The sequence below is a fragment of the Halichoerus grypus genome, chromosome X (genome assembly GCF_964656455.1).
Source record: "Halichoerus grypus chromosome X, mHalGry1.hap1.1, whole genome shotgun sequence".
Lineage (NCBI taxonomy): Eukaryota > Metazoa > Chordata > Mammalia > Carnivora > Phocidae > Halichoerus > Halichoerus grypus.
In genome coordinates this window covers 750,505-772,420 of record NC_135727.1, presented here as the reverse complement: position 1 = coordinate 772,420, position 21,916 = coordinate 750,505, and the positions used below count along the sequence as shown (strand labels likewise).

Here is a 21,916-nt window from a genome sequence, read left to right as displayed (position 1 = left end):
CCGCGGAGCCTTGTGACGCAGCTACGCGCGGGGGTGGGAAGGGACAGCTAGGCGCTCGGCCCGCCCTCTTCCGCTGCCGCCGTGGGAATGGAAACATCTGCCCCACGTGCCGGAAGCCAGCTTGCGGCGATGACGGCGCGCCACCCCGCGTCCTACCGCGCCCAAACCCTGCGGTTGTCATCGCGAGACAAACTCGCCGAAATGGCCGCATCCAGTAAAGGTAAGGACGGGCGCGCGCAGCGCCGGCGCCACGCGGAGCCGCCTTTCTCAGCTCCGGAAGGGGAAGGGCTCCGCGCCTGCGGGTCCCGGCAGAGCTCCCCCGGGAGTTCTGGCAGTGCGCGGGCGGGGAGGGCGTGCCAGTCTCGCCCCTGACCCAGCCGCTTCCCAGGGTCCGGCCAAGGTCAGGCGCCGGGCTGGGACTGAACTGCCCCGGGGTGTTGTCTCTGGTTGGGCTCAGTCGGCCTTCCGGCGCCGCCCCGAACAGCCTCAACCCGGAGACATTCTGTCCTGGTTCTCGGAAGCGCTCTGGCACTTTCAGACTAAGGCGACTTCTTTTGACCCTTTGCACGTTCATCTCAAACACCTGGCAAGCCTCTTCTGTGTGCAAAGGAGCCTTCTCTTGTGCTGTTGATGGTTTTGAAAGAGTAGTACACACATGGGATTGTACTTTGAAATAGTTTTTATATTCAGTCCGCGTAGTCAAAGAAGATGCCCTATAATAAAATACACAGAGGAGCATGACTTTAAATCATGCTTCTTTCCCTACTAATTACCTTGCTTCAGGTTATATTCAATTCAGGATTGGTTCACAAGGTCCCATTGCTAAACACAGCCATCATCGAAAACCCAATTATATAAACCTAAAATTACTTAAATTATGTTAAAAACAAAGGCAGTGAAGATATTCAGAATTCATCACTTCTTAATTGTCTGCTATGGTATGCTGTTATCTATGCTCTTGACGTTATTTACATCTGTGCTGTCCGTGTGATGGAAATAACTGTGCATCTTTTTCCAACCCTGCGTTCAGTGATGTCACGGTTCCATGCTGTCACACTCGCAGGGAGTGAATACATCGTGGAAATTGATGTACACTAGAGATCACCCCCAGCCGGTTGTTAATCATTGACCAGCACCCCACCGAGTTTAAGTGACTAAGGGGTTGGAATGCACAATGTAATTATTTTCTTGCAGAGTACACTGTCTTCATTCACTTAAAATATATAGGTTGATTAAATATTTGCTTCTAGGAAATGGTTGTGAGAAATTTTTAGGTTGGCATCATGAATTTCAATCTTTATCATGGTGATGAACACATAACACTGTGATAATTGATTTCCTGGACCCATAAACAAGGCTAAATGACTTTTGTCTACATACTGGTTAACAGTGTTTGTTATGAACTGAATGAAGTTGGATGAACTAAACGTCTCTGATTTGATCCCCCTTTTGACTGGAGCCTCCAATTGAGCTGAGGGGCTTGGTAAAATTACATTAGAACAAAACTCAGGGGCGCCTGGATGGCGCTGTGGGTTAAGCGTCAAACTCCTGATTTCAGCTCAGGTCAGTGATCTCAGGGTCGTGAAATCGAGCCCTGAAATCCGAGCCCTGAAATCCAGCCGGCAGAGCGTCCATCCCTGTGCTCAGCGGGGAGTCTGCCAGAGATTCTTTCCTGCTCCCTCTTCCTCTGCCCCTCGCCCGCCCCTCTCTAAAATAAATAAATCTTAAAAAAAAAAAACCACAAACCTCAAAACTCATTCTTGGTGGGGTTTCTTTTTTTTCCGTTCTTGTTTTCAGTGATATTCTTTAACCCAGGGAGAGAACTTCTTCTTCAACACAGCAGTAATGTTTTAGTGTTCTTTTGTACTGGTGTCTAATGTTGTTACATTAGAAAAATAATTTTCATGTAGCTGCTTGTGAACCCATAGGATACCTACTTCCTCAAACATCCATATTTTGGTTCTGCTAAATTGGGATCTATGATCCATGTTGAATTATATTTTGTGTATGATATAAGGTAGGGATTGCATTTTTTTTAGTACAGATACCTAGTAGTTCTAACACAATTTGTTGAAAACACTCTTTCCCTATTAAATTGCCTTGGTGCCATGTTATTGAAAATCGAATGACTATGTGTACATCTACTTGTGGACTCTGTATTCTCTTCCATTCATATATGTATGTCAGTTCTACACTGTCAAATATGGTTGCTTTACAAGTCGACGTTAGGTAGCTGTATTCCTCTGTAGCTTTGTAAGAAGTCTTGAAATTCCTTGAACTTTGTTCTTTGTTGTTGTTGTTGTTGTTAAAGATTTATTTATTTGAGAGAGAGAAAGCGCGGTCCAGCGAGCAGGTGGGAAGGGGGGAAAGGAGTACATGGGGAGGGACAGATGGGGAAAGAATCCCAAGCCGACTCCTTGGTAAGCATGGACTCCCACACGGGGCTCAATCTCACAACCCTGAGACCATGCATGACCTGTGCTGAAACCAAGAATCTGAGGCTTAACAGACTGGGCCACCCAGGCACCCCAAACTTTGTTCTTTTTCTCCAAAACTGTTTTGACCACTTATGGCACATTGTATTTTCCTAAATGATTGCAACAGTATCTTTCATTCCACCTGCTCTTTTCTCAGTGTGACTTTGACACTGCTCCCACTCGGTGATGGGATCTATATATTCCCTCTTCAATCTTTGTGGGAGTTTGGGACTGATTCTACAGAATGCGGTGGAAGTAACACTGCATGGCTTCTGGGGCTAGGTCTTAAATAGTTAACACCTTCTGCTTAGTCCTCCAGCTGCCTCCCTGATCTCTCACTGCCTCCCTTGGGATGCACCCTTGTGCCTAGGCACCATGCTGTAAGGCAGTCCAAATTAACCCACATAGAGAGGCAGCCTGTATATGTGAATGTAGGAGATGATTGCAGACCTTCTGCCTGTAAGTCTTCCAGCTGAATCTCAGACATCATGGAGTAGGAATGGACTGTAATGCCATATTCTGTCTGAATCCTGACCCACAGAATCTAAGAGCATAATAAATTATTGTTTAGCTCCATGACATTTTGGGGTAATTTGCCATAGTAACTGGAACACTACTCTAGGTAGTCCTTTGCATCTCCATATAAATTTTAGAACCAGCTTGTCAATTTCTAAATAAAAATGTACTTTTTGACTGGAATGGCATTGAGTCTGTAGATGGATATGGAGAGAATGAACATCTTAAAAATACTGCCTTGCAAAACAAAGTATGTATCTCCATTAATTTGTCATCTTCACTTTCTCTCTTCAGTGTTTTGTTCTTTACAGTGTAGAGGTCTTGTGCATTATTCATTAAATTTATCCCTACATTATCTTCCCACAGAGAAAGGGATTAGACATTTTGTTAACTCTTTTTCCTTTCTTGGGCAAATCACTTAACCTCTGAGCCACCATTTCTTAATTATAAAGTGGGATTAATAAATAGTACCTTGTTTTGTACCTACTATGTTCTGTGGATTTAATTAAGTATACATGTTTATTGTTTAGCACATTGCCTGGTAAATAGTAACAGCTCAATTGAACATTACCTTTTATCTTTATTATCAGTGGAGATCCATATAGTGGTAAGAATTCGTGAATTTGTGAGCTAAATAGTATTGACATATTCTTTTTTTTTTTTTTAAAGATTTTATTTATTTATTTGACAGAGAGAGTGAGAGAGCACAAGCAGGGGGAACAGTAGAGGGAGAGGGAGAAGCAGGCTCCTCGCTGAGCCAGGAGCCCGATGTGGGGCTCGATCCCAGGACCCTGGGATCATGACCTGAGCTGAAGGCAGACGCTTAACCATCTGAGCCACCCAGGCGCCCAGTATTGACATTCTTGAAAAGGAGAGGCAAATGAAGAAAATCCATTTCATTTAGGATACATTATTATTACTATCAGATTTTGTACATCCATTGATTGTTTTTAAATTTGAGAGGAAAAACTAGAGTACTAATTCTAAATTGTCTAGTTATTTTTTTCTTTAAGACAGATATTATTTGTTGATTTTAGTCTGATTTTCAAGTCGCTAGCCACAATTTCAGAGTTAATTTGCCATTTAAAATAGAATATTTGCAGGTTCTTAGTACAATACCCATTTCCTTAAAAATCTCTTAATCTAGTTAAGAACTGTGATTTATTGTAAAAGTAAATATTTTCTTATTCAGTATCTTAATTCTTGTAGGAAACTTTGAGTCACTGGACCTTGTAGAATTTGCTAAAAGGCAGCCATGGTGGCGCAAGCTGTTTGGGCAGGAATCTGGGCCCTCAGCTGAAAAATACAATGTGGCAACCCAGCTGTTAATTGGAGGTGTCACTGGATGGTAAGTGATGAAAAAGATGTCCAGTGTCTTTTTTTGCATGATTTAGTATTGCAGTTACAGGAACAATCTCCTTAACTAATGAAAACACATTGACTTTTGTGAAATTGATCACTTAATATGTAGCATTCATCTAAACATAGTATTTATTATATGCCGGGCACTATTTTGAGTATTTATGTATTTCATTTCCTTCTCACAACAACTCTGAAATTGGTACTGGATTGAATTGGTACTGGATTGACTGTTCTCATTTTTCTTCCAGTTTTATCGAGAAATAAATACACATCACTGTATGTTTAAGGTATACACCATGATGATTTGATTTACATATATTGTAAAATGATTACCACAGTAGGTTTAGTGAACATTCATCATCTCATACATATATAATAAAAAGAGAAGAAAAAATTGTCTTCTTGTGATTAGAACTCTCAGAATCTACTCTCCTAACCATTTTCTTATATACCATATGGCAGTGGTTGCTATATTCATCACATTGTACATTACCTCCCTGATACTTACTTCTAAGTGGAAGTTTGTACCTTTTGACCACCTTCATCTAATTCCCCCTCCCCAACCCGTTGCCTCTGGGAACCACAAATTTGATCACTTTTTCTATGGGTTTTGTGTTTGTTTTAGATTGCATATATAACTGAGATCATACAGCATTTGTCTTTCTTTGTCTGACTTCTCAGCATAAGTTCTTCAGGTCAATCCACGTTGTCACAAACGGTAGAATTTCGTTTTTTATGGTTGAATAATATTCCATGGTGTGTGTGTATATATCACATGTTTATCCATTCACCCACTGATGTACGCTTAGGTTGTTTCCATGACTTGGCTATTGTAAATAGTGCTGCAATGAATGTGGGGGTGCAGATATCTTTTTGAGTTAGTGTTTTTATTTCCTTTAGATATATTCCCCGAAGTGGAATTGCTGGATCCTCTATGATAGTTCTATTTTTAATTTTTTTTTAAGATTTTCTTTATTTGACAGAGAGAGAGAGCCAGAGAGCACAAGCGGGGGAATGGCAGAGGGAGAGGGAGAAGCAGGCTCCCCACTGAGCAGGGAGCCCTATGTAGGGTTCTATCCCAGGACCCCGTGATCACGACCTGAGCCAAAGGCAGATGCTTAACCAACTGAGCCACCCAGGCGCCCTGTTTTTAATTTTTTGAGACACCTCCATATGGTTTTTCACAATGGCTGTACCAATTTACAGTTCCACTAAGAGTATATAAGAGTTCACTTTTCTCCACACCAAGAAGTAGAGAACACAAAAATACACAAATATTTTAGTATTTATATAGATATCTCATTTTCTTCTCACAACCACTCTGAAATTGGTACTGTAATTATGCTTATTTTATAGGAACTCAGGCTCAAAAGGCCCAGGACCACATGGATAGAAAGTTGTATAATTAGGAGGTAGCCAATAACTTCCTCAATTGTGACACAGCTTATGGCGTCATTTGTAATAAATTCAAAAAGTTTAATAGCAGATTTAGTGAGGAATATATAATGTATCAATCTTATCTCTACTTTTTACATTTAAAAATGTTATTGTACAAGATAATATAAATACAGAACAGTACATATGTGTACATTTTAATGAATATATATAGAGCAGACACCTATGTAACAACCACACAGGTTAAAAAAATGATTAGCACCCCAAAAACTCTAGAGATAAATGCTGTACTGATTATTATGCAGTTATTTCTTTGCTTTTCTTTGTAGTTTTAACACCAATTCTATCAGTAAATAATATACTATAGTTTACCTGCTTTTGAACTTTAAATAAATGCAATTATGTGTATTCTTTTGAGTCTTACCTTTTTTGCTCAATTTGTTTTGTATGTAGTTTTAGTTTCTTTGTTTTCGTTTATATATGGAATTTCATTGCATGAATATACCACAGTATTTTTACCCAGGTGATGACTGACATTTGAGTTGATTCCATTTTTGGCTAATTTAAACAATGCTGATATGAACACTGTATAAATTTCCTGGTGTGTATATACGCACATTTTTACCTAGGAGTTGAAATGCTAGGTCATGGGACATAAGTATCTTCGGCTTTGCTGGGTAATGTCAAACTGCTTTCCAAAAGCGGTTGTAACAGTTTACCCTCCCAACAACAAGGATTGAGTGTTCCTGATGCTCTGCATTCTTGTAAGCACTTAATATTGCCAGACTTAAATTTTTGCTTGTCTGATAGTTGTATCTCACATGGTTTTCATTTACATTTTCCTGAGTAGTGGTGATACTGAATAACTTTTACCATGTTTCTTGACCATTTTCGATCTCTTCTTTGATAAAGTCTCATTTTTAATCTTATGTAATTTTTCTGTTGTCATTCTTTTTCTTACTGAGTTATAAGAGTTCTTTATATATTCTGAATAGGAGTCCTTTGTTGGTTGTACGTTTTACGGATATTTTCACTCATTCTACATTCTGTGATTGTCTTCATTTGCCTTTTGGTATCTTTTGATGAACTGATCTTATTTTTAATGTAGTCAATTTTATGGATCTTTACCTTTAGGTTAGTAATTTTTGTGGCCTGTTTAAGTAATCTTTGCCTACCCCATATGCTAGAACTTTATTACTTTACCTTTCACATTTACATTTATAAATCCACCTGGAATTGTTTTTTGTGTTTAGTTTGTAGTAGATTCCTTTCTTTTTTTTTCATGTGGAATACCCAGTTGCCCCAACTCAGTTTTTTTTTTTTTTTTTTTTAAGATTTTATTTATTTATTTGACAGAGAGAGAGAGTTAGCGAGAGCAGGAACACAAGCAGGGGGAAGTGGGAGAGGGAGAAGCAGGCTTCCCGCCGAGCAGGGAGCCCGATGCGGGGCTCAATCCCAGACCCCGGGACCATGACCTGAGCTGAAGGCAGATGCTTAACAACTGAGCCACCCAGGCGCCCCACCAACTCAGTTTATTGCAAAAGTTATCCTTTCCCCACTTCTCTGCCACACTCCCTCTGTTATATGTCAGCATCTGTGTGTGTGTGTGTGTAACTGCCAATTTGTTTTTCAGGAATTTCTTGGCTATTCTTTATTATTTTTTAACAGTTTAATAAATAAATCGGCATTATCATAAGTTACACTTGTTTAAAGTATACAATTTGAGGGACGCCTGGGTGGCTCAGTCGGTTAAGCGTCTGCCTTCGGCTCAGGTCATGATCTCAGGTCCTGGGATTGAGCCCTGCATCCAGCTCCCTGCTCAGCGAGGAGTCTGCTTCTCCCTCTCCCTCTGCCCCTCCCCCTGCTTGTGCTCTTGCTCTCTATCAAATAAATAAATAAAATCTTAAAAAATAAAGTATACAATTTGATAAATTTTGACATATACACACCCATAAATCATTACCACGGTCAGGGTAATGAACACATCCATCACTCTAAAAGTTTCTTTGTACCTCTTCATTATCCCTTTCATGCCCCCACCAACCACTGATCTGCATTTCTATCACTGTAGATGGAATTATACAGTATGTGTTCTTTTTTGTCTGGCTGGTTTCTTCTGGTTAGCATACTAATTTTGAGGTTCGTCTGGCTGGTTTTTTTTAAATCAGTAGTTCATTCCTTTTCCTTGATGAGTAGTAGTCCACTGTGTGGATGAACCATTTTGTTTATCCATTTACCTTGATGGATATTGGTTTGTTTCCACTTTGGGGCTAAAACTGCTGTGAACATTTGTGTACAAGTCTGTATAAACATATGCTTTTATTTCTTTTGGGTAAATACTTAGGAATAGTATGGCTGGGGATTATAGGTGGAATGCTTTAACTTCTTAAGAACCTGACATACACTTTTCTAAAATGCGTGTACTATCTTGTACCTCTGCCAGCAATGTATGAGGATTCCAGTTTTTCCACATCTTCACTAATGCTTGGGCATTATGCCTTTTTGATTACAACCATCCTGGTGGGTGTAAAGTGGTATCTCATTGTGGTTTTAATTTGTATTTCCCTAATGATTAATGATATTAGCATCTTTTCATGGGCTTATTTTTGCCATCCATCTATCTTTGATGAGGTATCTGTTCAAATCCTTTCTCCATATTTTTATTGGGATGTTGGTTTTCTCATTACAGAGTTATGAGTGTTCTTTATATATTCCAGATACAAGTTTTATATCAGATATGTGATTTGCAAATATATTCTTCTCTATAGCTTTTTATTCTCTTAACAGTAAAGAACAGAAGTTCTGAACCTTGAAATGTAATTTATCAACTCTTTTTAGTAGCTCTAGCTTTTGGTATCCTTATCTAGGATCACTAAGATTTTCTTCTAGACAATATATAGGTTTAGATTTTTCATTAGGTCCATGATTCATTTTGATTTACTTTTTCTATATGTTGCAAGATAGGAATCCAAGTTCTTTATTTGCATATGATACCTAATTGTGCCCACGTTTTGATGAATAGACTATAATTCTCTACACTGAATTGCTTTTGCACATGTTGACAATCAGTTGACTATATGTCTGTTTCTGAACTCTTTTTTTTAAGATTTTATTTTTAAGTAACCTCTATCTGCAGTGTGGGGCTCGAACTCATGACCCTGAGATCAGGAGTCACATGCTCTTCCCACTGAGCCACCCAGGTGCCCCTGTTTCTGAACTCTTTGTTTTCTTTTTTAAGTATTTTTAGTTTTAGTTTTTAAGTAGGCTCCATGCCCAGCGTGGAGCCCAGTGTGGGGCTTAAACCCACGACCCTGAGATCAAGACCTAAGCTGAGATCAAGAGTCAGATGCTCAACCAACTGAGACACCCAGGTGCCCCTGAACTCTTTGTTAAGAGGATTTGTCAATCTTTGTGCTAGTGTCACACTATTTTGATCACTGTAACTTTATAATAAGTCATGAAATAGGTAAATCTTACAACTTTGTTCTTTTTCAAAGTTGATTTGACTGTTCCGGGTACACAGCACTTTCATACGAATTTTAGAATAAGCTTGCTGCCAATTTCTACAAAAAACCTGATGAGATTGTTGACTGGAATTGCATTGATCCATAAACCATGTTTAGGTTTCTTTTAATTTCTCTCAGCAATGCTTTGTAGGTCTTGCACATCTTATTTTTGATGCTATTGTAAATGGTATTTTTAAATTTCAATTTCTAATTGTTCATTGCTTATATATAGAAACACAATTGAGTTTTTGTATATTGCTCTTTTATACTGCAGTCTTGCCAGAGTCACTTACTAGTTTGCAGAGTTTGGGGGTCCCCTCATGTTTTTTAATTTCCTGGGAGGATATTTGCCTTTATGCTTTCCCCCTGGAATCCCTTCTCCACAATGTAGCCAGAGTCATCTTTTAAAGTGCAACCCAGGGGTGCCAGGGTGGCTCAGTTGATGAAGTGTCTGCCGTCAGCTCAGGTCATGATCCCAGAGTCCCTGGATCCCTGCTTGGCGGAGAGTCTGCTTTTCCATCTGCCCCTCCCTCTGATTGTGCTCTCTCTCAAATAAATAAATTTTAAAAATCTTAAAAAAAAAATTAAAGTGCAACTTGAAAGTTTTAAGGGATTTGCTCAAGACCACAAAATTAGTAAGTGGTAGAGCCAAGATTTGAATCAGGGCTTTCTGAGCCTCTGCTCTCTGCTTATATCATGTAAGAGTGGGAAGGAGGATCCCAAGGTAAGTAGGATCTGAACGTTGTTAGAAGTACATGTTTGTGTGCATTTGACAGCCTGTCAACTTGTCTGTTGTTGGTTTGGTTTTTGTAGGTGCACGGGTTTCATATTCCAAAAGGTTGGAAAGTTGGCTGCAACAGCTGTGGGAGGTGGATTTTTTCTCCTTCAGGTCTGTATGTGAAATATTCCTAGATGTTTGGAAATCCCCCTTGCCCATTAAGAATGTGGTATGAGGAGCTGTAATACAGTCTTGGCTATATTACACTAGAATAGCCTTTGCACTTATTTTCAGTGTACTATTTGAAATGCTAGTGACCATTTGAATCAAATTTCATCAGTTAGTAGTCACATTTTGTTTCATAATCTATAACATGGGGACATAGTACATATTCCTTATCATAGCTCCTTTGGGTTTTTGAGACCAGTTGAAATGTTAAACAAATGTGATTTCAAAAATATGAAGTGTTATGCAAATGCCCTGTGATAGGATTTATTTTACATAGGGGACATTGATCCCAGAGCAGTCAGTGAGAAATGAGGGCTAATGACAGCCCAATCTGATGTCCTCTCTTGTCTGTTTGGCCCAGAGTTTATTTCAGACTACTAGGTATTGGTTCTCTGAGGCTGCATTGTAGCATTGCTTTGCAGACTTGACTCCATGTTGGAATTACCTAAGGAGTTTAAAAAACACTAATGCTTGGGGCCTGCCTTGTACCCCCCCCCCCCACCTAATTTCATAGGTGGAAGGTGTGCTTGCACATCTAAGTATTTTTTTAAAGATTTTATTTATTTATTTGACAGAGAGAGAACCCAAGCAGGGGGAGCAGCAGAGGGAGAGGGAGAGGCAGGCTTTCCACCAAGCAGAGAGCCCGATGCGGGGCTCGATCCCAGGACTCTGGGATCATGACCTGAGCCGAAGGCAGACGCTTCACTGACTGAGCCACCCAGGCACCCTCACATCTAAGTATTTTTAAACTCCTGAGATGATTCTGATGTGGAGCAGAGTTTGAGAACCAATGCTCTGTAGGAATTGTGCCACGGTCTCCGAATTCATAGCCCTTTGTCTCCTACAGTTGACAGTCCTCATTTTAGCGGGGTAAGTGCTATCTTCGAACCGCAGGTGGAGTGATTTTCCCAGATGGCTCAGGTGAAAGTTAAATGTGTAGGAGGAGGAGGCTGGTGACTGGCAGGCCGGGGTGGTGGCCAGGGCTGGGGCGAGTTGGGTATAGTATTGCCACACAACAAATTCCCTCAAAACCTAATCTCGAAAGAACCATCATTTTATTATCTCTTACAGTTTCTGTGGGTCAGGAATTTGGAGAGGGTAAGGTGGGTGCCTATGGCTACAGGTCTAATGTAGTTACAGGCAGGAGGTGACTGGAGCTAGATAAGCAGAGTGGGCTGGGGCAGGTCTGGGCCCCTCTCTGTCTCTCTGGCAGGTCAGACTCCCTGCAAGGCGGAGGCCCTCCTCACACCTTTCCCTGTCCTTCTGGGTTGCAGTAATCTTTCCTTCCTCTCACCCCTTCAGGCCGAAGTGCAGTGACAGCACTGTTTCTGGTAGACCCACAGTCTTCTATCCCTGTGGTTTCCCCTACACCCTGCTCCAGACTTGACTTTGTAAATATATTAATGTTCCTTTGAAATATCTTTTTTATTTCACCTTAAACTTTTTTCACTTGAAGTATAATTGACATACAATATTAATTTCAGGAGTACAACATAGTGATTCAATATTTATATACATTACAAAATATCTTTTTTTAAAAGATGTTATTTATTTATTTGGCAGAGAGAGACACAGCGAGAGAGGGAACACAAGCAGGGGGAGTGGGAGAGGGAGAAGCAGGCTTCCCGCTGAGCAGGGAGCCCGATGCGGGGCTCAATCCCAGGACCCTGGGACCATGACCCGAGCCGAAGGCAGACGCTTAACGACTGAGCCACCCAGGCGCCCCTGACTCTGTCTCTGTTAGATACAGGAGTTCTTGTTCGTTTTTTGGTTGGATTCTTTGAGATTATGTAGACAGACATGTCTATGAATAGCAACAGTTTGGCTCCTTCCTTTCTGATCTGGAGAACAATTTCACTTTTTATGAGTAGTAATATTTTGTGTATTACCTATATTGCAAATATTTTCTCCATCCTGGTTTGGGTGACTGATGAGTTGATGGTGCCATTAAGTAAAATAGGAACTAGAGGAAGAGCAACAATGCAGGAGGAGACTGTAGAGAGAAGAGTTTTAGTTATAGATATTTTGAGAAATTCAGATAGGTATGACTTACCAAAACTTGGGTGGAGAGAAGTGATATTGATGAAGATTGATTAATGGGCTGTAATGAGTCTCTTTACTTCCTTAGATAATAATCCATCAGAAAACAACATACTTAAATAAGTTTTATCCTATTCACATATTCTCAGTGAAATTGTTTTCACTGAGTTTTAGTGTTTGTGCCTGCTATCTTCATGAAGGGAAGTGGGCATATTCTATACATATATTTGGATGTATTTCTCTCAGTACCCTTTATATGAAGTTGCTCCTGAGAAATCTCTGTGGGGCCATGTATTAGAAGATTTCTTTCTGAGCTGTAAGGTCTGTAAGGTTTCTTCACCTTACATCTTGACTTTCAATTCTGATTTTCTTCTTACCGTGTTATATTTTTAAGCTAACTTAAAACTTTCTAGAGAGGGATAAGAGTATAAATAAGAGTACAAGAATTGCCAGCAGTCATTGAAGGCCAGTCTATCAATCTGGCATCAGGCATAGGGCCTTGCATGTTGGGTGGATACTGAGTAGATGTGGAGTGAATGTCATTGTCATGCAATGAACTGGATGGCAAATGTCTCAAGAAATGGAAAGTCAGAAGGGTTTTTGATAATGTACTTCAGTGATTTAATTATAATGAACAGAAATAACAAGCCTGTGTTTCTTATTTTTTGCTGTCATTATTGAAACTATAGCTTGCACACCATACTGGGTACATCAAGGTTGACTGGCAGCGAGTAGAGAAGGACATGAAGAAAGCCAAGGAACAGCTGAAGATCCGTAAGAGCAACCAGATAACTACAGAGGTCAAAAGCAAAGCAGAGGAGGTGAGACTTGTTTTGTTCACTGGCAGTGTGAAAAGAGTGCAGACAGTGGGGTAGACACACCAATACGTCAGCCTTAGATGGAATATCTTTACTTTAGAGGCATTTGTTCAAAGCTGGGTGATTGAAGTGTTGGTGACTTTTATCAGTGAGTGAGAATGCAAAATGATACATTACGTATGTGGATTGGTCATGCCTTGAGTTCGTTCTTGCAGCAAGTGGGATGTAGATGGTTTTATTTTTTTTTATTTTTTATTTTTTTTTAAAGATTTTATTTATTTCACAGAGAGAGACATAGCGAGAGAGGGAACACAAGCAGGGGGAGTGGGAGAGGGAGAAGCAGGCTTCCTGCTGAGCAGGGAGCCCGATGTGGGGCTCGAACCCAGGACCCTGGGATCATGACCTGAGCCGAAGGCAGACACTTAACGACTGAGCCACCCAGGCGCCCCTGTAGATGGTTTTAAATCATACTTTGTCTCCATGCACGCACTTCTCTGAAATGTCCATACTTTACATGTACATATAACTAGCAGGAACATCTAGCTCAGAGATTGGCAACCTTTTTTTTTTTTTGTAAAGGGCCAGATGAAATGTTTCCAGCTTTGTAGGCCATGTGGTCTCTGTCACAACTACTGAACCCCACCATGTAGCATGAAAATAGGCATAGATGGTATGTAGACAAGTGGGTGTGGCTGTGTTACAACAAAACTTTATATAAAAATAGGCAGCTGCCTGGACTTGGTTTACAGGCTATATAGTTTGCTAACCCCTGCTCTAACACATAAAACCAGGTTAGGTTATATTGGCTGGCACTTGGGAGGACAGGAGAAGTCCTTCCTTTTTAAAAGAATTTTGCTACTTTATTACCTTTGGAAATATGTTAAATGTGCCAAAGAAATAAGTGCACTGAAGTGGAGAGAAATTAACTAGGATCAAGGAGGCCTTGATCAGTGGTGTTCTGGATTCACAGAGAGAAGGAATGAATAAGTGCAGAAGAGGGATTTAGATGTAAATTGAAACAGGCCTTATCCTTGAAATATTGCCAAATGATGGCGACAAAATAAAACAGGTTAAACCCATAAGGACCAAGAGAATAGGAGAAAAATACCAGAAGACAAGAAATGTCAGCAAGTTTTTGGAAGTTGAAAAGCAGATAGATAAGCGGTAAATGACTTAGCCGATTAGAAAATACTGAACAGATAAGTCCACCTCACCAGGTACATAATGGCAGTCCCAGTATGATGGTGGGTGGCAGGCCAAAGCTGGTCCTTTGCCCAGACCAGAAGGTGGCATCTGTGGGGGCCCAGGAGTGCAGATAGTCCCTCCCACTTCTATCCCTGCCTCAAGCTCAGGGTTATAAAAGTGACACTTTTTTCATTTTGCCAAAACTTGACTATTCGCATGTTTACAAAAGTAATACATGATTGTTGAAAACTTCTTTAATGACATGGGAAGTATATATAATAAACAGTATAAGGTTAATGTTTTTTATAAAACTAACTGTTGAGTCACAGAGGGAACTTGTTATAAACTAACCAAAAGGTTTGGAATTGGTTCATTCCACAAATTTTTGTATTCCTGTTTGTGGCCTGGCTAGTTCCCTCTTCAGAGCCCATGCTGTTACTTGGGAAGCCAGGGAATGAGGATGATAAATTCAGTGTTTACCAATAAAGTCGTTGGTGACTTCAGTGACAACAGTTTTAGGGGGGTGGTGGAGTTGAAAGCCAAACTGTAGCAAGTTGAGGAATGAGTAGGAAGTAATAAAGTAAAGATAATGAATGAAAGCAATTATTTCAGGAATTTGTATGATTTTTTTCATTCCCCCTGATGGTAGGTGGCAAAAGACAATACCTCAAGTAGGGAAATGTGGGGTCCAGTCAAGTCAGAGGGCCAGTGAAAGTGACATAGGAAGTCATAGGCATAGTGGGAGTAAGGATGCTAAAGAGTCCCAGAAGGATGGGGTAGTAGAGTGGAGCAGGTCAGGGTATGAGAGGCTTAAATGGTTGGGACATGAAGTCACTGTACTTGAGTTCAAGGATACCAGATATGTTGTCCCAATGAACAGTGTCTAAGGTGATGGTTGTACTTGGGAAAAAGAGGGAGTCTGACCCACTTGCCAAAGTTCTCTCTGAAATGGAAATTGATAGAGCATGGGAGTCAAAGGGTGCTGGGTGCATGTTCTGAGCTGCAGATGAGTGGACAGGAGAAGGTGGAAGTTTTGTGAATTTAAGATATCCTTATTTTAATCATCCTTTGATGTGGTGAGGTGTGAGAATGCAAATATATAGCTTCTACTCAAGAGGAAGCCTCAGAGGGGGATGGGTGAGGTAGATGGACAGATCGACTGATGGATGGACAGGATGAATGGATAGAGAAATTTGGAGGAGAGACTTCAGAATGAGCAGCCTTAATTGGAAAGTAGGTGTCAGGGAGAACAAAGGAGTGAAACTGGAAACTGAGAATTGCCTCTATAACTAGTTTATTGAATACAGCTTTAATCTTTCCCCATAAGTTCCCCCGTGAACTCTGTTTTTCCCTGTTCCTTTGGCTTCTCCTCCTCATCCCTCATATGGCCAGTCATCCAATCAAAGTCCCATTTCAAAAACATCTCTTGAATTTTATCATTTCACACTAGCATCCCTGCTACCATCTTGACCCAGAGACCCAGTGGTGAGGGGATTGACATTGTTAAGATCGCATAGGTAATAGATACCTGATTCCTAATAATAATATCCCTGCAAAATAACCGATTTGTGCTATCTTCTGTTCCTAGGTAGTGTCATTTGTGAAGAAGAACGTTCTAGTGACTGGGGGATTTTTCGGAGGCTTTCTGCTTGGCATGGCATCCTAAGGAGGACAACTTCACTTTCATTATTCCTGTTTTTTTCCAAACCAGCAGCCTCTTCACTCCATCATAGGACATCAAGTCTCTCCTGCTTCTCCTCTTCTTCCTCCCTGCTGTGGCATATCTGAATGGCTTCTATAGGCATCTGTCGGTACAAGTCGATACGGCCCTATTGTGAACCTGATGGCAACGGAAGAGACCATAGACATTAGCTCTTCTCCCAGCACACTCCCCACTTGACTAATCTGTAGGTCAGCAAAAGTGTTCCTTTCCCCCTCCCATATAAGATACTTAACAGAGCATGGTACATAAGATGGCTCACCTTGGAGGATGAGTGGATCCTCAAAGGTTGTCCCAAACTTGATTTGGAAAAGAAATCACAAGCATATAGATACCTTATGTGCTGCATGGAAAGGAACTGAATACATTTGCCTTTAAGCATGAAAGACTTGTTATCTTGGTGTCTTTCTTTTTTAGTTGGTTTTAGATTACAGAAAGAGAGCTATTTGTATACCTGCTGTAATTATCCTGACAAAAATGGCAGTAAAGCACTATAATTGAAAAATCTGAATACGGAATGAACTTGTGCTAAAGGTATATATGCTGAGCTAAAGGTATTGTGTTTGGTGGGAGACCAACTAATAGATATATTGTCAGATGGTCAAACTTAGTGAATCATTTAGGGACATTAAGATATTATCCAGGGATGCTTTCCTCATGGCTATTTCCAAAGGGTTTTTTCATGGTAAAATAAGTGATTTTAGGTAGGAAAGGGAAGAAGCTCTTGGATTTTTATTACATAGAAAAGGTTTTAAGTATTATTTACCTCTTGTCAAAACATTAGGGATAGCCATGGCTCCTCTGTGCCAGATCTATTTCTTTATCTAGTTGGTATGAAATACCTCACATTTGAGCCAGAGTTTTAAAGAGGCATTCAGAATTGAGAGCAGTAGCAATAGCATGTGTGAAGTAAATTATTTCCATCATCAAACGTTCTGCTGTCTCACAGTGGCCACAACTCTTAGAATTATTCTTTAAAAGTTTATAGATACACATGCTTAGAATCTTAGCACATTTTGTTGTCATGGCCTGTTACCATGTCTGCAACCTCAGCTAGACTATCCACTTCTGGAGGGTAAGGCTTGTGTCTTCACCATTTCACCCATGGAACTGAGCACTTAATAGGTATTCAGGATTTGTTGAACATATGACTGATGACCTCAAAATGATAAACGTATCCAGAAAAGGGACTGATCCAAAGAATTATTTGAGACTTTATGAGTTCTGAGAATGCGGGAAACTTAGAATTAATTCTTAAACTTGCAGGTGATCTCTGCAAAATGTATGTTTTTAAGGCCTTCTTTTAAAATGTTTGCCTTTTAACTTGGGAAAAAATGGATTGAATTTGGAAATTGTAGCTACCAATGGATGTGTGGAACTTTTTAGATTTCATCTATCTGCATTTTTTCCCTCATTTTAAGGCAACGTAAGTTATTTTGCTTACAATATGTATGAACCATCCCCAAATCATAATGCTATGAGCCTCTGTGTTGCATATTTTTGTGTAAGAACTAAAAAAAATGTTTTCACTTTTTATTATGGAAATTTTCAGACATATCTAAGAGAAAAGTACAGTGACCCTCATATATTTATTACCCACCTGCAATGATCATCAAATCATACCTTGTTTTATCAATTGTTTTGAAACAAATACAAAATGTATCATTTCATTATATTTCAGTATGTGTCTCTAAAAGGTAAGAACTGTTGTTAAAAATCATAAATATAATACTCTACTATCATACCAAAAAATTAATAATAATTCGTTACTATCATCAAATATCCGGCCAGTTTTCAAAATTTCCTGTCTCTTAAGTGGTTTGCATTTGGTTTGATTGAATCAAAATCCATATAAGGTCTACCCACATTGCATTCAAATGGTCTCTTAAGTCTCTTTTAATCTTGTATGTTCTTTTTTTTTTCCTTTATTTTTTTGGCCTGCAATATAGTTATTAAAGACACTGAGTTATTTGTTCCTTAGTTTTCTACATTCTGCTTCTGATGCCTGGGTCCCTGGGTTATGTCATACATGGCAATCAAGGCTGCAGCTCTTTGATGACTTGACCCAAGGGAATGGTTACTGTAAAACCTAAGTGACGTGTCCTGTGCTCCTTTGGGTTGCATGACAGGAAGAGTGGCCATTGGATGCCTCTCTGATGGGATGGGAGTTGCCTGTGATTATTGGCAATGACAACAGACATTAGCAGGTCATTCTAAGCTCTCAGCAGGTTGTAATAGATAATAGACTGAAATAAAATCTCTAGGTTCCTGCTGAAGTTTCTTCCAAGGTGGCTGCTTCTGGGACCCTGAAGTGCATGGTTAAGGTCAGTATTGCAGGTTGGTGTCATGCTGTGCGGTGCTCTGGTGTATATGTCAGATTTCAGCTGAGCTGAAGTAGGCGCAGGCATTTAGGGGAGCTTATAAATTGAGGCCCTTTTGCCAGCAGCTTTGTTTGAGATGGTGAAGGGGGAGGTAAGATTTCTCCCAAAAGAACAGCTAGCTGCCAACCCTTCATGTAAAACCAAGATACCAGGACCAGGCAATTGCACCCATGACTGCAACATTTTCATTTGATTAGCAAGGCCTGTTTAGTGAGGCACATATTTTTCTCTAGTACCCAGAGTCTGATAATGTGCTGGGCTTCTTTTTTAGTGGTGGGGGAGCTGAAGATACTGCAGTTTTTCCTTGAATGACAGGTATCCAGTGTGTTCAGGGTTTTGGCGCCCCCTGATGGCAGGGGTGTGGTAACACCACACTCGGGCCTTCTCTACTTGTAGCTTGGCCCGAATTGGGAGAAACTCCTATGACGCTGAGTTGTCTGACATAACACATCCACACCTGGTGCCTGGAACACCTGCAAGGCTTTTCTCCCCTTTGCCACCCTGCCCCCAAGCACCCCACTGCACCCTTTTTGTCCCCTGCCGGGCCACCACGGCCCCTCTCAGTGCCCTTGTGACTTGGACCAGCCTTTGATCAATTGTTGCTCCCGTGATGGGACTGGGCAGGATTGGGACATGGGGCCCGACACAGCAGAGCTGTAATGCTTGAGTTCCTTCTCCCCAAAGTTCGCCGTGGTGTCAGTTTAGGGCTACTGCCCTGTCATTCTCAAAAAATAGACTCCAGTGTTGTCAGTCTCCCTAAGGCTCTGTGTACTCATTGCTGAGCAGCCTCATAGTCATTAGTGTCATTGTCTTAACATACAACATTTTCCTCCTGCTTCCCATCTGGACCTCATGTTTGCTGCAACCTCTTACCACTCAGCCTGGAGACATTCATCAAAGAGCAGGGGTCTTGACTCCCCCACCTGCCCTACCATTGGGTAAGAGCCCTCCTTACTGTACCTGGGCAGTTAACTGTCTCATGGATGCTGGCAGAAGACAGGACATGAATAAAGTTGGAGAACAGTATTCTAGAAGGAATGAATCTTATGTAATTCTAGCTAACATACTCTTGGGGTGGGTGCTTAAGGTATCAAAATGCAGTTACTGTATAGTTAACTATTATAAGAATGTTGTCTCCATCCTTCTGTTTGACATTTGTCAGCAAGATGGGCATGACTAATGGGCTCTTACTTGAAACCTCTACTTTTCTATAGTTTTGGAAAATACAATAAATCTGCTTGAAGAAATGGTATAGAGATGGATTTGAAATTTCTGAGTATCATTAATGTTTCATGATCATCTTAGTTTCTTCTCTGAAGGAAACTCACTTAAGGCCAGTTTTGGACCCTGTAAGCAAAATTAGACTGCTGCCCTCTCTGCTGCTTCCACCAACTTACCAGCTTGATTTCTTTGTCATGAAGTCCAGGTATGGGGCCTTCTTGATCGTTTACACAATGTTAGTGTATCTCTTGGAAAATTGGGCAAAAAATATATATCTTATCTTGGACCTGATTTCCCAGAAATCATGTCCTGTGATGTTTGGTTCTTCTTAAGGAATCATGAATTTTAAGAGCACTATTTTTCCTAAAGAAAATTGACAGTGTTGCACTTTTTTCACATTTAAAAAAACCTGTGAAGTCAGCTTATTGACTCACCAAAACTGTCTACCTTTCTGAATTTAAAATCATAAGAAATGCTATTAGGATTATTGAGAGCAATGGAATTCTACAAATTACTGATACCTGGCTCTCATCCTAAAGACTGATTTCACTCATCTGGGGTACCTTTGGGCAGCCTGAGTTTTTGACATGCCTCGTATGTTTCTACTGAGCAGCCAAGGTTGAGAACCACTGAAGCAGATTTGGAACCTGGTGCTAAAAAAGTTATAGTTCTGCTGTTAACAAGTGACTACCTAACAGGCCTTTAAAGCCTTTTATATTAAGTGCCATACAACTTTAGATGCCTTTCAGATACAAAACACAAGTGTACAGTTTATTAAATGTTAGGAGTTGTGGGAAGTGGATGCAGGGAAGGGAGTTGTCACACTAGCATAATGGCAGATCAGGAGCTTTTGTCATCAATGGATGCTGAAGTTTTGGGATGAAAAGTAGTGGGATATGGCCCAACATATCACCCTCTCCACTGAGGTCTTTTAGTCGCTAATTAACCAAGTGATTAAACTTAGCACCACCAGCCCACTTACAGACTTCTTAGTCTCTAAAATAGAGGAGATCATAGTTCTCACCTTCCCAGTTCCTCCCTGGAGACTGAGCTTCAGTGCTGTGGCCCCTAACACATAAAAAACACTGGATGAATGTTGAGCTTTTCTGATGGCTATTTTATTTTTCTATGTGTCATAATAGTTGAGAAGAATCAGATTTAAATTAATGTCTGCCAATAGATGTTAACTTCAACTGAGACAGGACTGAGTTTAAAGACAGGAAGGAACAATTTATTTGAAGCTTTAAAAGTCCTAAGTAAAGTAGTATACCATAGGAAAAAAATTTTAAAACAGCCTGAAACTTGAGTAGTTAATAAAAATAATTTTGTAATAAAGCACAGGAAAACAATGTATTTGGTCATATTGTGATTCCTAATGTAAATCCTAGCACCGCTATTAATTGATAATTTTAAATGTAATTTACATTTGTATATGATGTAAACAGTTGGAAAATGTTTGATTAAATCGTTTCACTATTAACACAAGAGTTCATTTAAATGATTTCATGAGAACGGAGCAGGGTTACCTTGGTTTGTCGACCAAACATCTTTAAGGCAGTGTTTCTCCAAGTCTCTCTGGGGAACGTTCACCCTGTGAGGTGCTGTCTGCAAAATGGGTACACTTTGGCAAGTACTGCATACAATAGCCCTTTTCAAAGAAACATGATTTACAGTAGCATATTGAAAGCTTTGAAGTCTTACAGGAGAGAAACCTGTTAACTTATGTCTAACCTAGCATTCCCCAAACTTACCTGACCACAGAAGCCTTTTGTCCCCCCTTTTACAGCAATTCCTAGAAACACTTTAGGGATTGCTGCTTAAAAGAAGAGTTGGTCTCAAATAATAATGGTATTTGAATATCACAGACTATCTTATGTTAGTCCATTCATGGCAATGTAGGCTTTTTCTAGCATGCTGAAAGAGGCAAGGAAGGATCCTCACTGTTATAGACTGAATGTTTGTGTTCCCAAAAATTCATGTTGAAATCATAACACCCAAGGTGATGGTATTTGGAGGTGGGGCTTTTGGGAGATGATTAGTTCATGGAGGTGGAACCCTCATGACTCATTAGTGCCTCTATTAAACACACCCGGGAAAGCTTGCCCACCCCTCCCAACAGGTGAGGACACAGCAAGACAGCCATCTGTGAACCAGGAAGCAGGCCCTCACCAGACATCAAATCTGCTGGTGCCTTGATCTTGGACTGCCAGCCTCCATAACTGTGAGAAATAACATGTCTGCTGTTTATAAGCCTGAATGGACTTAACAGCAGCCTGAATGGACTAAGACAAGGACATACCAGAATTCGTTTTTGCTCCTGCTTAGAAAGTCATCTTTTTCTTTTTGGGG

General features: G+C 40.3%; 1 protein-coding gene across 1 annotated transcript; it reads left to right on the top strand.

The window, feature by feature from the left end:
- The first annotated feature begins 64 nt into the window (after window positions 1-64).
- FUNDC2 (FUN14 domain containing 2) lies at window positions 65-19,598 on the top strand. Its single transcript, XM_036087270.2, has 5 exons — window positions 65-220; window positions 4,203-4,341; window positions 10,070-10,145; window positions 12,932-13,063; window positions 15,834-19,598. The coding sequence occupies exons 1-5, from the start codon at window positions 88-90 to the stop codon at window positions 15,909-15,911; spliced, it is 558 nt and encodes a 185-aa protein (XP_035943163.1). The 5' UTR covers window positions 65-87; the 3' UTR covers window positions 15,912-19,598.
- The last annotated feature ends 2,318 nt before the right edge of the window (window positions 19,599-21,916 follow it).